This window comes from Triticum urartu, unplaced genomic scaffold (assembly GCF_003073215.2).
Source record: "Triticum urartu cultivar G1812 unplaced genomic scaffold, Tu2.1 TuUngrouped_contig_4515, whole genome shotgun sequence".
In the NCBI taxonomy this organism is placed as follows: domain Eukaryota; kingdom Viridiplantae; phylum Streptophyta; class Magnoliopsida; order Poales; family Poaceae; genus Triticum; species Triticum urartu.
Window position 1 is genome coordinate 1 of NW_024115109.1, and position 12,863 is coordinate 12,863.

Genomic DNA, 12,863 nt, shown 5'->3' on the forward strand with positions numbered 1-12,863 from the left:
GCGGTTCATGACATTAGGCACTTGCAGACGCAGTTGAGAAATCTTACAAGCAATTTGACATTTCAAGAGGCATATGACATGACTGGCCGGGTTCTCGTTGTTACTGTGTGTTCTCCAAGAAAACATGAGCCACCACGATGCCTGAACTATTTGACATCACCTCATGTTCTCATTTGGAGTGCAGTAACTGCTTCCTGTGCTTTTCCTGGACTTTTTGAGGCCCAGGAGTTGATGGCCAAAGATAGATTCGGAGAAACAGTTCCTTTTCATGCTCCATTCTTGTTGGGTGTGGAGGAACGAGCTGACGCTGCTACACGGCGCTGGAGAGATGGCAGCTTAGAAAGTGATTTACCCATGAAGCAATTGAAGGAATTATTCAACGTAAATCACTTCATAGTAAGCCAAGCCAATCCTCACATTGCTCCATTACTGAGACTAAAGGAGATCATCAGGGCTTACGGAGGCAGCTTTGCTGCAAAGGTACGTGAAATGCTTTCTCCATAGTCTTTATTTCTATTATTTGCTTAGTCTCTGTCTGATTTCAGAGCAATTTCGATGTGACCATGCTTCCCATTAATGCGAACATAAGGATGTTTCCTTTGCTTATATTTCTTGATGTTTCATTGTCAGTAATGTGTGTCATTTGATGGCTTAGTAGCATCGCAATGCATAGCACTATGCTCACCAAGGCATATTTGACAGTAAATATTAGCTGAACTGTATGGCCAAGTAATTCATTTTACCAAAGTATCCCCTGGAATGATGTGGTGAAGTAAACAATATTGACGTGGTAAAGTAATTTTTCAATTGTCTAATATGATCTTCTGATCCTTTTTGTATGTAGCTTGCTGAACTTGCTGAGATGGAAATTAAGCATAGGTTCAATCAAGTTCTGGAACTTGGATTTCCATTAGGAGGAATAGCTAAGTTGTTTGCTCAACATTGGGAAGGTGATGTGACAATCGTTATGCCAGCCACACTTGCTCAGGTTTTGAATGTTTCTTAATCCATTCTTTCGTGTGCATGTCAAATTTTCACCACATTAATCAGTAGTCTGACTAATGTTCTTTTCCTCTATGTATCATCAGTATTCGAAGATCATACAGAATCCTTCGTATTCTGAGCTTCAGAAAGCCGCAAGTCAGGGTAGGCGATGCACTTGGGAAAAGCTCTCTGCTATCAGGGCAAACTGCGCTATTGAGCTTGCATTAGATGAATGTGTTGCCCTCCTGAACCACATGCGTAGGCTGAAGAGAAGTGCAGAAAGAGCAGCTGCTTCACAAGGATATGGTGCTACAATTAGACTCTGTCCGTCTAGAAGGATTCCATCATGGAATCTCATAGCAAGAGAAAATTCAACTGGTTCTCTCGATGAGGAAATGCTCACATCTCCCACTGTTACGAGCCATCAAGCAGTTGGAGGGACTGCTGGGCCATCTAACAGAAATCACCATCTCCAACATAGTATGCATGATAGCAGTGACAGTGAATCTGAGAGTATAGACTTGAACTCATGGACGAGAAGTGGTGGCCCTCTCATGAGAACAGCCTCAGCTAATAAATTCATCAGCTTTGTTCAGAACCTTGAGATTGACACAGAATTCAGAACAATTTCACCAAGGGGGAGCGAAGGTGATATTGTTACACCGAATAGTAACTTATTTGCTGGTCACCCAATTGGTAGAGAGCCAGTTGATAACCATCCAGGGCCTGCTACTCCTGGTAGGACCTCAGGCAATTCAGGTTGCGATCCTCATGATACTCCTGTTCCTAGGTCTCCATTTGGTCTTTCCACAAGTATCATGGTCCCTGAAGGTGACTTGCTGCAGCCGGAAAAGATTGAGAATGGTATTTTATTCAATGTTGTGAGAAGGGATGCTCTTGTAGCGACTACTAGCGGAGTTGAACCTCATGGATCTTCACAGGAAGCAGATGTGGAAACTGTACCGACCGAGTGCCTTTATGGTGCTTCGGATGACGACGACGACAACGTGGAACTGAATGCTGATCATGAAGCATTATCTGACCCTGGAGATCAGAGATCCTCAGTTGCAGGAAACCTAGATCCGTCCACTTCCATGGATTGTCAAGCTGATGAAACAAGTACTACTCGATCAGAAGCTCCATCTCTCTTTAATATCTGTGTGGAGATTCCTCCAGCAACCATGATCAGAGAAAATAGTCGGCCTGACGAGCCTTCTTCAGACATAAGACTGGAGATTGTAAAGACAGAATGCCCTGATGAGAATTCAGCTGCTGGGAACGATGAAGTTGGCTCAGTTCCTGCCAATAAAGAATCTTCCTATTGTTCTCAGACAGCTGAAAATGGACAGCAGCATCAAGTTGATATGGGATCTGTGAACTCCTGTAGTGTTTCAGTTTCAGAAGATGATAGGCATGTCAGCCTCATTTCGAACGAGAAACCAGTTACTACTTCCAGTGGCGGAGCGGAGAGTATGACATCTGGAAGAAATGAAGCTGACTAGCATAGAACGTGCCTGTTGACTGACCTAATGTTTTTCTGTGCTGGGACTTGGTAGTTTGAACAATTCAGCTTGATCTGGTCCATGCTATGTCGGCAATTTAAACTCGTGTCACGATCAAACTGAATTGCGTCTATACCTAGGTGTTGTAATTCGGTTGTAGTCAACCCCCTAATGAAGCACTAGAATGAATTTCGTTTCAAACTCGCATATATGCATTGGGTTCCTCTGTTTCTGAAATTGATGAAATTGCATTCTTTTTTTACTGAAACTGCTCAGGCTGCGGCTCTGTTCGGACAATGGCGCTCCCTAGTACAGTATGAGATTATTTGATTTGGACGCTTCTACTCCGTTGATCAGCATTTGAGATTTCTACTAACTGTTTAAGCGATCAGCATTTGAGATTTCTAACCATTGATCTCCGTCGGGTTCATGACTCTCCTCAGTTTCTGTACCCTTCCTTCAGTCATACTTTTTACCTTTTACCTTTTTGAGTTTTTGAGCTTGTATTGTTGCAGTTACCGATTGTTAAACTACGTTGTGTTGAACCTTAGTTGTAATCAGCGGTGGAGAAAAAGCAAAAATAAACGGTAAAATGTTGGCGCTGAGCGATAAAATAGGCAAGACCAAATCACTGATAACCCACAATATGCTACCGCAGTTTCTTGGCACCAGTATCGTTGCTAAGCTGTTTGTATTATTTCAGTAAAAATATATGATAAAAAGGTAATAAAGAGTGAGGAAAAAGAACGTTTTGATTCGTTGAGGCAAATCTTGTACTCAGTAGCTTATGCGGTACTATAACACTGTAATCATAGGTATTTTTTATTACATACTATGTCGACAAAATAACTATTGCTCCAAGTCTTATCTTAATAGAGGGTTTATTTATTTTAGCTATATGTTGTTGTTTTTCTAGAGAAAGATGATACCACTTAATGCGCATGCTAAGTGTGGCTAGCTTGTTTACTTCTTTTTTAGGCAACTATGTATTAACTAAACAAAGTGTAGACACCGAACCTAACAAATTGGAATAAAGACAAATGGTAAAAGAACCAAAGATCCAATATTTTTTTTTGCGGGTATAAACTTGTATTACTCAACCATACAATCCACCTTACAAAGATCGACGACTTCTGGGGGGCCGGAGCCCAGCCAGACTACAGTTCTATGTTCCCTACTAGCAAATTTAGCTAAGAAATCGCTAACAAGATTTTGACTATGCTTGACATGAGCAATACAAGTCATATGAAGAGATCGAAAGTGTTTAATCTCCACCACCAAATAAGCATAGACAGACCGGTCTGTTTCTCTTTCATTCACCATGTTTACCGCTGAAAGCGACTCCATCTCCAACCAAAGATCCAATATAAACTAAGAGTTAAATTAATGTTCTTCAAGATCGACATTTCAACTGTTTACAATGTTTTTTGTGAAACTACGAGAGACCAAACGTAAGTTAGATTAATCTTGAAGGTTTTTAAAAAGGTTGTGTGAGATGCCCATCTCAAAGGTGATAACTTAATATCATTGATACTCATGTGATCTCGAGCTCCAATGATCCTAGATGAACAGTAACATAAACATTGATGTTTTGTCTACGTGCATGCATTTTTTTATGATTTTGTGAAGGTGTGGGCAAAAGAACTTATCACCTCCACAAATGTTATCTTTTTTTTTGCAGGGGTCCACAAATGTAATCATCTACTGTAACTTCTACTCCATCAGTTCCAAATTACTGGTCGCACAAATGGATGTATCTAGAACTAAAATACATCTAGATACATCCATACCTGCGATAAGTAATTCGGAACGGAGGAAGTAAGTGACAAGCCAGGTGAAAATTTTGACCATGGTCTTGTTTTTTTTATCAATCAAAACGGTCTAATTCATCGTAGTGAGCGTGGCTCCAAGAAATGTTCTTTTCTTTAGGCTAGAACTAGAACGACGGCACGTTGTGTTGCCTTGCTGCAAGAGGGCCGACTCGTTTGCTATTCGAGTTTTTCTTCTTTTTTTTTGAGAGAGAATGCTATTCGAGCTTCTTTTTTTTTGAGCGGTGAATGCTATTCGAGCTTTTTTTTTGAGAAAAAAATGCTATTCGAGCTGGGAGCCCAAAAATATCACACGAAGGTCAGTCGCCACAGCCCAGCCCAGCCCACGGAAGGTATAGCCTCCCCGTCCGCACACCGCACTCCCCACCACCATTTCCTGCTTCTCCGCTAGAACCCTAGCCGCCGCGCCGCCCCAAGAACCGGGAAAGGGAAGCGACGATCCGGTGTGCCCCTCCTCATCCTCGAATCCCGCCACCTCGTAAGCCGCTCCTCTCTCCCGATCTTCTCCCTCGCTTTAATCCCAAAATGGGAGGTTCCTGGCCCTGCATCACAATGATCTCCGCGCTCTGATCAGTCGTCTCCAGCTTTATCTTCGCCGGGGCAAGGAGGAAATCTCGTCGGATGGGGAAGGCGAAGCGGGCGTCCATCTTCATCAGGCTCGTGTCGGCCGCCGGCACGGGGTTCTTCTACGTGAAGCGCAAGAACCCTCGCCGGATCACGGAGAAGCTCGAGTTCAGGAAGTACGACCCCCGCGTCAACAAGCACGTCCTCTTCACGGAGGCCAAGATGAAGTGAGCGCGCGCGTCTTCGCCGGAAGATGGAATAACGCCGTCGAGCCCTGTAACGAACCTGAGAGAGAGAGAGAGACATCTGTTCTTGTTCCTTGTTATTTTTTCCTTGCCTGTACTGTCGATGGACTGAGCTGCGGCGCGGTGCAGCTCATCTGTTTCTTCTTGCCGCTAATCCAAGTCCGTTGCATCCCCATCCATGAAGCTGCTGGTCCAGGTCCCTGTTGCTGCACTGTTGCTGTGTTCTCTCCCTCCCTGACATCATTTCGACAGATTTGACATTTCGCCTGTCTGTGTAACATCTTTCTTGGTCCAACTGAACGTCAGTGACTATTTGGCATTTGTGATATCTCTCTCTCTCTCTCTCTCTCTCTCTCTCCTTGAAAACTAAATGGAGATGGAGGTTGATCACATGATTTGAGGTTGTAGCGTACTGATCAATGCGTGCAGCACCTTAATACAAATTTTGTGTGATGCTAGTGCTTTGTTCGGAGATCATATGAGCTGGTCAGTAAAATTCTCCATGATTAGATGAATTTTGTAAATTCATTGATCAGAGGAACATGGGCGAGTGGACAGCAGGACGGTGCAGGCTCAGGGGCCGCATGTTCTTCTCCACCTAATTCTAGTGGCAGCATATGACTAAGCAAAGACAAAGACATCACAGCAACAATGCTGAGCACTTAAACCAACGACACGGCAAAAACGAAACGAAAATAGGTCATGTGTCAAATCGACACCATCTATCATCAAAGCAGATCCTGCACTGGACTCACCATGCCAAAGAATCCATGAAAGGGCAATGCTTTCACTCACTATGCTTCGTTACTCCATTCATCCTCCTTGATGTCATCAAGAAAGAGGCAAGTCTTTTGATCATTGCGGATGGGGAATATTTGGGTCAAATCATGACAGAAGAGTAATAACCTTGCAAAGTCCTTTTTTTTGTTAAACTCTTGTCCAACTACTTAATTAGTGGATGAGACATCTTTTGCCTCTGTTTAGAAAAGATGCTTCGAGGTTGTGGTTTAGAAAAGATGCATATTGTTGAACGTGTATAACACCTTTTAATACAAAATTCATGTGGTACTAATTCTTGTCTTCTGGAAATTATACGAGTTGGTTAGGAACAAGAGAGGGCCTGGCCATCTAGAGAATTATGAAAGTAAATTCTCAAAAGTTATATGCTATTGTTGTTAGCTCACCCCATAATTCAGCACTAGATTTCACGAATCTGACATCTTTTATGTTTCTCCAGCCGCCCTTCAGCAACAGGTAGCTACTGCACGAAAGAAACAGGTAGTGATGTGCCTGCAGCTAGGGCTCCATGTTAGTGGGTCACTCTAGCATTCAGATAAAATTATTTCTAGATAGTTTAATACCAGTCACTAAGTTTTGCGAACTATACAATGCTAAAAGTGAGCACCACTGCACCAATATAGGACAAATAAGATGAAATTTGTAAATTCATTGATCAGAGGGAACATGGGCTGAGTGGACAACAGGATGGCGCACGTTCAGGGGCCACATGTTCTCCTCAACCCAATTCCAGTGGCAGCATACGACCGTGCAAGCTCAAGAGGCATCATTCACAGCAACAATGCTCAGCGCTCAAATCAACAGACACGGCAAAAACGCAAACAGTTCATGCGTCAATTCCACATCCATCTCCCATCAGAGCCGATTCTGTACCGGATCACAGTTTCGAACAAAATCATGGCATCATATCATCAGACAGGACAGAACTTACAAGGACCAATTCAAAGTCTTCTGTGCATGCAGTTGGAAGTACTAGTACAATCTAGTAACAACAACACAGTGGCTTGCTCCAAAGCCAACATATATTGGTAGAACCCTGAAGAGAGTCCTAACAGGGATGAAATAAGATAGGGTACATTTAGTAACAGTAGCAAAAAGAAAAAAGAAGTGAAATGATGAAGACAAATATACTTTGTTATTTGATATTCTGGGGGTATTTGTACGGCGATTATGAAAAAGCCACACTAAAAAGAATATATGGGTGAAGTCCTAAGCTATATGAATCAACTAAGGTGGACATTTGTAAGGAGCCTTGTTAGTTTACTGAGGGTTTCTCGAGCCGAGACCGTGTCCGGGTGGTGCTCGCCGCAGATGGAAGTGCGAATGAATATGGCCTTCCGTATCAGGTCATCCCCGATGCCGTACTGTCCGCCTCGGAGCATCAGCTTTGCCCGTGTTTCTAGTACAGAAGCTTTCAGAAGAGCCAGCTCCTGCCAAAGATAGGTGTACTGGGCTTCTGACTGAACTGGCCTAAAGCAGGAGATTGATGTTTCCCTCCATTTGCCAGCATGGGAGAGCATGGATTCAGCTGCACGCTCCAATGCGTCCGTGCACAGGCGTAGCAGCTCCAGCGCAGCATTGCATCGGGAATATGTGATGAATGTGTTTATCGCAAGTGGCACGACAATCTGCTTCACGAAGAACATCAATTCAGATGGCCTCAGTTCTACCAGAAATGGATCAGAACCAAATCCAAAAGCCATGAAGCAGGCAGCCCATAGGTGCTCAGAAGAATGTTTAATTGATCCTCGGAGGTACACTGATTGGACTGCAGCTTGAGCCGTTCTTGTGCCTCCTCGCTTGCGAGCATATAGCCTGATCATATCATGGAACTGGATATACTCAGACTTTGCGCTGCACCTGGCAATTCCAAATCTCATCAACATTGCAGCTGCTTCAGCTTCAGATCTCTGCATCCTAGAAGTTGCAAGGCCACAAGTTAGTGTTCGCCACCACTTCCTCCACCTTGGACCCCTCCGATGCTTCTTTGGGATTTTATGTGCAGCCAGAGCCAACATATGAATTGGAACTGCAGATGGTGCAAACCAACCACTCACTTGAACCATACGAATTGCCAGACTCCTGGGGCCATCTGCGTGCTCAAATATCGATAGGCAGACATCCAGGAGTCTAACAAGGATTTCATGATTTTTCAAGCTGATTACTTCTCTGTCATTCCAAGAAAAATCTCTTATGGGCGATGGCCGATTCAACGTGTCAAGAAGCCTACTTGGAGTAATTGGAAGCTCCGAGAGTATAGCTCCAACAATACCTAGGCCAAGAGTGAGCCTCCCAAGCTTTTCTTCAATGACCTTGAGCGCATCAATTTCCATTAGCGGGTATTCCTTGACAGCCCCCTTCATCAAAGTCATTGCCTCAGCACCAGATAAATAAGAAAGCTTCATTGGCTCCAAGTTCATCACCCGTGGAAGGCGTGTTGTTATGATGAAGTGAGTCTCTCCACCAAATTGTGGGAGAAGGTCCATTATGACTCTCTTATCCCACCAATCCTTCTCACTCTCCAGATTATCAATGATAACTAAATACGGTATGTCCCGCATCAGTTCTTGTCTTATCTTGGCAATGGCTTCCTCTTCCTGCTCCTCAAAGCATCGGTCACTTCCTTTCTCATGCAAGCGAGTATCAACACTTAAATCTACTTCCAAATGAGTCCGCAAAGATAAATAATTATGTCGAATGTATCTGCTCTCCCCTCTGACCCACAAAATCATCTTATATCTCTGGGAGAACCTGTATGCGTACTCCAAAGCCAAGTCTGTCTTGCCCATTCCAGATTCCCCTGATATGCAAGCAATGCCCTTTCCATAGAGTATCTTCCTAGTTTTTTTCTTCCTTCCATATCTCCCACCATTCTTCACTCTCGGTTGTCGGCCATGCTGCAGTGGAGTGCCCAGTCTCTGCATCTCAATGCCTTCCTCAGTCTCCTTCCACAAAACTGGTTCCTTTCCCTTGATGGTATCTGCATTTAGTTGCTCATAATTGTTAGCAGACCAGCCACTCACAGGGCCTTTTCTTCTGTGCTTTGTCTTGAGCTCAAAATACTTCTTTTCCCCTTCCCCACTGACATCACCAAACAAAATGAGCTCCAACTCCGAGAGCTCCTTTTTCCTCCCAACGAAATCACCATTGCGAGGGAAAGGAAATTCATCTTTCTCCACCCTCACTCTCCACCTATTCACCCGATCAACCACACTTCTCCTACCTAATTTCGTGGCCAAAAGGATAACTGCTTGCAGTATGGAGGCTCTCCAATTGGTATCATTCGCTTCTAACTGCAGATCTACCACCCGAGAAAGAGCATCAACTGATTCCCTCCATTCATTCTCCATTCCACCATATAACATCCACAGCTCACCGCCATGTTTTTCCCACAGTTCTCCTCTCTTCTCTATGATATCTCTGGCAAGGCAATCAGCAGCACTCAAGTCAAAGAATATAGGGATCAGATTTTTCTTGCCAAAGAAGTTCCTGAGCTCCTCAATGGTATAAGGATTGCCAAATGACTTCTTTGTAAGGATGACAATTCCATATGTGGAAGCATTCATTACCCTCTCAACAGCATCATGGCTGTGTGAATTCCGACACCTGGCCCGATCAGAAGCAAAGCAACTGATTCCATGAATCTCAAGTTCTGCACGAAGCCAATTTGTGAACCTCAGCAGTGAAGCCTTGCGGCCATGAAACCCTATGTACACATCATAGGTCCGAAGCCTACTGACAGAAGCTGCTGATGGCGTAGGTTGAGAGGACGAAGATTTCCGATATACTCCCACCTGTCTCTTCTGTTTCTCCTTTCGAGTTGAACGATCACAATTGCTAGTTGGAGTCGCTGACGAACTACCTTGGTATGGGCCATTGAAGGTGGAAATGAAGCTGGGATTGTTATAGACAATTGCTGGAGTTCCAAAATTACTTGAAGTGCAAAGGCTGGGAGGAGGAGAAGCATCGTCTAGCAATAACCTTATGTTGGCTGATGGTAACTGCCCCTGCTGTACCAGAGTGTCAGTGGAAAGAATATCACCGATTTTCAGCGCGATACCAGTTGGGGAGTTATTGTGCTGGACATGAGCATGCTCTGGGCGACGAGCAGACAGTGACCGTGGTGTGAAGAAAGGTGACTGGTTGGCAGAAACAAATGTCGAGGAAGAGGATGACAGGTTCCTTGATGGTGCTGAGACCAAAGCCCCGACATCAGAGCTTTCCTCTTGAAGCTCCATACACCCATTTTCAGTACTATCCAGCTCTCAAGATGGCCTGTAATTCAACTGATCGATGTGCAAATCGGTATCTGCAGAAGATAGAAACAAGTCCATCATGATTTGAAATTGCTCAATCAGTTCGTAGCCGGCACTACATATACATTGGAAATACACGCTCGGGAATAATAATTTCTTCATCAAAATGACGTAAAGCATACACATTCTGCTCGTTGAAATAAAATGATGAAATTTGGAGAGAAGGGACAAAACGAAACTGTAGCAAAGGTGCATTCGATTGGTCATTCGGATAGAGCAACCCATCATGGCTCAATAATGGCTCAGCAAGTAGTACGCCCAGGACGAGAGAGAAAAACTTTCTCCAATTGCTTGATGATACTCTGATTTTGTTTATTATTAGACGCCGGCAGGAAAAGGGAAACCAAGGTTGAGATGAGATGAGCTGTGCGCTTTACTACAGTAATCAATTTGGCAGTAGGAGAAGAAGAAATAACTGTCATTGGTGACATAACATGGCGAGAATTGGGTTGCCCATGATGATGCACAGCGTACCAAGTACAACCTGGGCCAGCAGCCGAGATGGGAAAAGAAACCAACCGTGTACGGCTCAGCGTGGGAGGAAAAATGGCAACTCTTTCCATTTCTTTCGTCGCAACCTTTAATAGTAGGAGGAGCAGCAGCGCGCGCGGGGAGAAGCGGATCTAATGGCGCCCGCGCCAGCCGAGGCTCCAGATCTGCCGGCGGCTCTCGCAGTCGCGGCCGGGTCCCAACGAATCAGCGGAGAAAAAGGCAAGCTCTGGACTGAAACCGAACAAGATCGCGCGTGCCATGCCGACGGCTCTCGCTCAGATCTGGCAAAGCAAAAAGCCAGCAGAGAAACCTCGAGAGCACGCCTCCGTTCAGTAGACCACGGGCCAAGCAAGAGGGACAACTCCATGACCCAGAAGGAAAAACAATCGTCCGCTTTACGGATTGCTAGCTAGCGCACCGGTGGAAACAACAGCAACAGAGGAAGGAACTCAAATTTGAAGTACCTGCGGCTTACATTTCTTCTCCCTCGAGACAGCCCCGGCGCGCGCGCGGTTCCTGCTCCCGCGCCGGATCCAGTTCCGCTCGGCTTACTAGCTGCGGCGGCGGCGGCGGCGAGGATCCACCGGAACCAGCTTTCGTTGCTGTCTGCTAGCTCCGGAAGCGGCAGCAGCGGCGGTGAGTCCAAGCCCAGTGTGAATGTGTGCGCGTGATTCGTCGGGACGAGGCAGTGTCAGTGTGAGGTGTCGCGGCGGGCCATTTTTATATGGCAGAGTGGAGGGAGGGAGGAAGCAGCGGCGACGGCGGGGAAGGGAAGGAGGCAAAAGCTGAGCGAGCCGCGAGCGTACTGTATAGAGGGAGGGAGGGAGCGAGGGAGGATGAGATTAGTGGTGGTGGTGGTATAATTGGAGGGTTAGGCTGGGATTAATTAAGGCTGCCTGCCACGCCGACGCCGACGCCGAGGCGGGCCAGCCGTGTGGGTGGTCCCGAGGTTAGCGACACGTTTGTTGGGTAGGAGGAGGAGGAGACAGGCACGAGCGCGCCTGCTATGACCCGACAGCGAGAGCCGGTTCGAGCCCGAGTTAGGTGTGAAAAAAGGAAGTGATGGACGGACGTAGTGGGGGATCTTCGGGAGCCACCACAATCCGATCCGTGCAAGAAAGCTATGGATATTTGACGAGACATTTTTTTTAGAGCGAAATCGCTATTTTAAGGCTGGTTGTAATGGGGAGTATCATATAATAGTATCATGCATATGATACTAGTGTATAATACTATCTCCCTGATGCATAGTACCTTCTTCATTTTTATATACAAGGCCACAAACTCAAATTACAGGTACCAAGATAAAATTTAATACATGTTTTGCAACTTAACTTTTCTGTTCGTTTACTATGATCATTAATACATCGCATGCATGCAAGAAAGCTGAGTGGAGAAAGTAGCTAGTGCTATTATGACTGAATGCATGCAAGTATTAAACAAGTTGCTAGTACGAAGAAACGTCATTAATTCTTGCCTCGATTGCTGTTGGTGGACTTGTATAGACGCAAAATATTTATTTCATAGTGGCCTTGTATAAGTAAATTGAGGGAGTATCATGTAGTACTTTATTTATTGCCATGCATGACACATAGTGGTGTAGCATTTATTATGATACGGTATCATGATATGATACTCAACCATCTCTTTCTTCATTAAATTCTATGATACTTCATCAAAATTGCCTAGTTGACATGCATGATACTAACTATGATACTAGCATTACAAGCAGCCTAAGAGGAGTACCTCAAGTTTTTACCACACGCCGCTCTCAGCACAACAAGTGGCACAATGTCGCTTCACAAAAAGTTGTTTCCTGATGTGCTTAGCTCGACACGTGGTGCAAGGAGAGGCGACTATGTCGATTTTTCCTTTTTCTTTTTCGTGGTTTCAGGTTTTTCTTCTTTTCACCAGGGGCGGAGCCAGAAAATTTAGCCGATGGATTCATTCATTGATTAATTGTGAGGATTTTGTCTAATTAATTAAGTGTAAAGTCTAATTTTGCACTGAAGGTTAATTTTTTTGCACCACCTTGCATCAAATATATAGCGCTATGGGTGTTCTGGCAAAACATAGAACTGTGACGGTGGAGCCAGGGCGAAACGGGACCGCGCCTCCTCCCTAGGGTTCCGC

The 12,863-nt window shown here is 44.9% G+C and overlaps 3 protein-coding genes across 5 annotated transcripts; 2 read left to right on the plus strand and 1 right to left on the minus strand.

Annotated features, from left to right (window-relative positions):
• The first annotated feature begins 16 nt into the window (after nt 1-16).
• On the plus strand, nt 17-2,695 carry LOC125527939 (triacylglycerol lipase SDP1-like). The gene is made up of 3 exons (XM_048692439.1): nt 17-480; nt 845-988; nt 1,089-2,695. Exons 1-3 carry the CDS (start codon nt 79-81, stop codon nt 2,484-2,486), a joined length of 1,944 nt encoding a protein of 647 aa, XP_048548396.1. The 5' UTR covers nt 17-78; the 3' UTR covers nt 2,487-2,695.
• A 411-nt stretch (nt 2,696-3,106) lies between these two features.
• Nucleotides 3,107-5,384, plus strand: LOC125527940 (50S ribosomal protein L33-like). Of its 2 annotated transcripts, none has more exons than XR_007292291.1 (2): nt 3,107-4,793; nt 4,890-5,384. XR_007292291.1 is itself a non-coding variant. In XM_048692440.1 (2 exons), the coding sequence occupies exon 2, from the start codon at nt 4,937-4,939 to the stop codon at nt 5,108-5,110; it is 174 nt and encodes a 57-aa protein (XP_048548397.1). In that variant the 5' UTR covers nt 4,644-4,793; nt 4,900-4,936; the 3' UTR covers nt 5,111-5,384. The 2 variants fall into 2 exon arrangements, 1 of the variants encoding a protein (XP_048548397.1); XM_048692440.1 differs by having other exon boundaries at nt 4,644-4,793; nt 4,900-5,384.
• A 1,461-nt stretch (nt 5,385-6,845) lies between these two features.
• On the minus strand, nt 6,846-11,576 carry LOC125527938. 2 transcript variants are annotated; one of them, XM_048692438.1, is made up of 2 exons: nt 11,206-11,576; nt 6,846-10,231 (listed from the first exon to the last, which is right to left on the minus strand). In XM_048692438.1, the coding sequence occupies exon 2, from the start codon at nt 10,158-10,160 to the stop codon at nt 7,146-7,148; it is 3,015 nt and encodes a 1,004-aa protein (XP_048548395.1). In that variant the 5' UTR covers nt 10,161-10,231; nt 11,206-11,576; the 3' UTR covers nt 6,846-7,145. The 2 variants fall into 2 exon arrangements, with proteins under 2 accessions (XP_048548395.1, XP_048548394.1); XM_048692437.1 differs by having other exon boundaries at nt 11,195-11,576.
• Nucleotides 11,577-12,863: the final 1,287 nt, after the last annotated feature.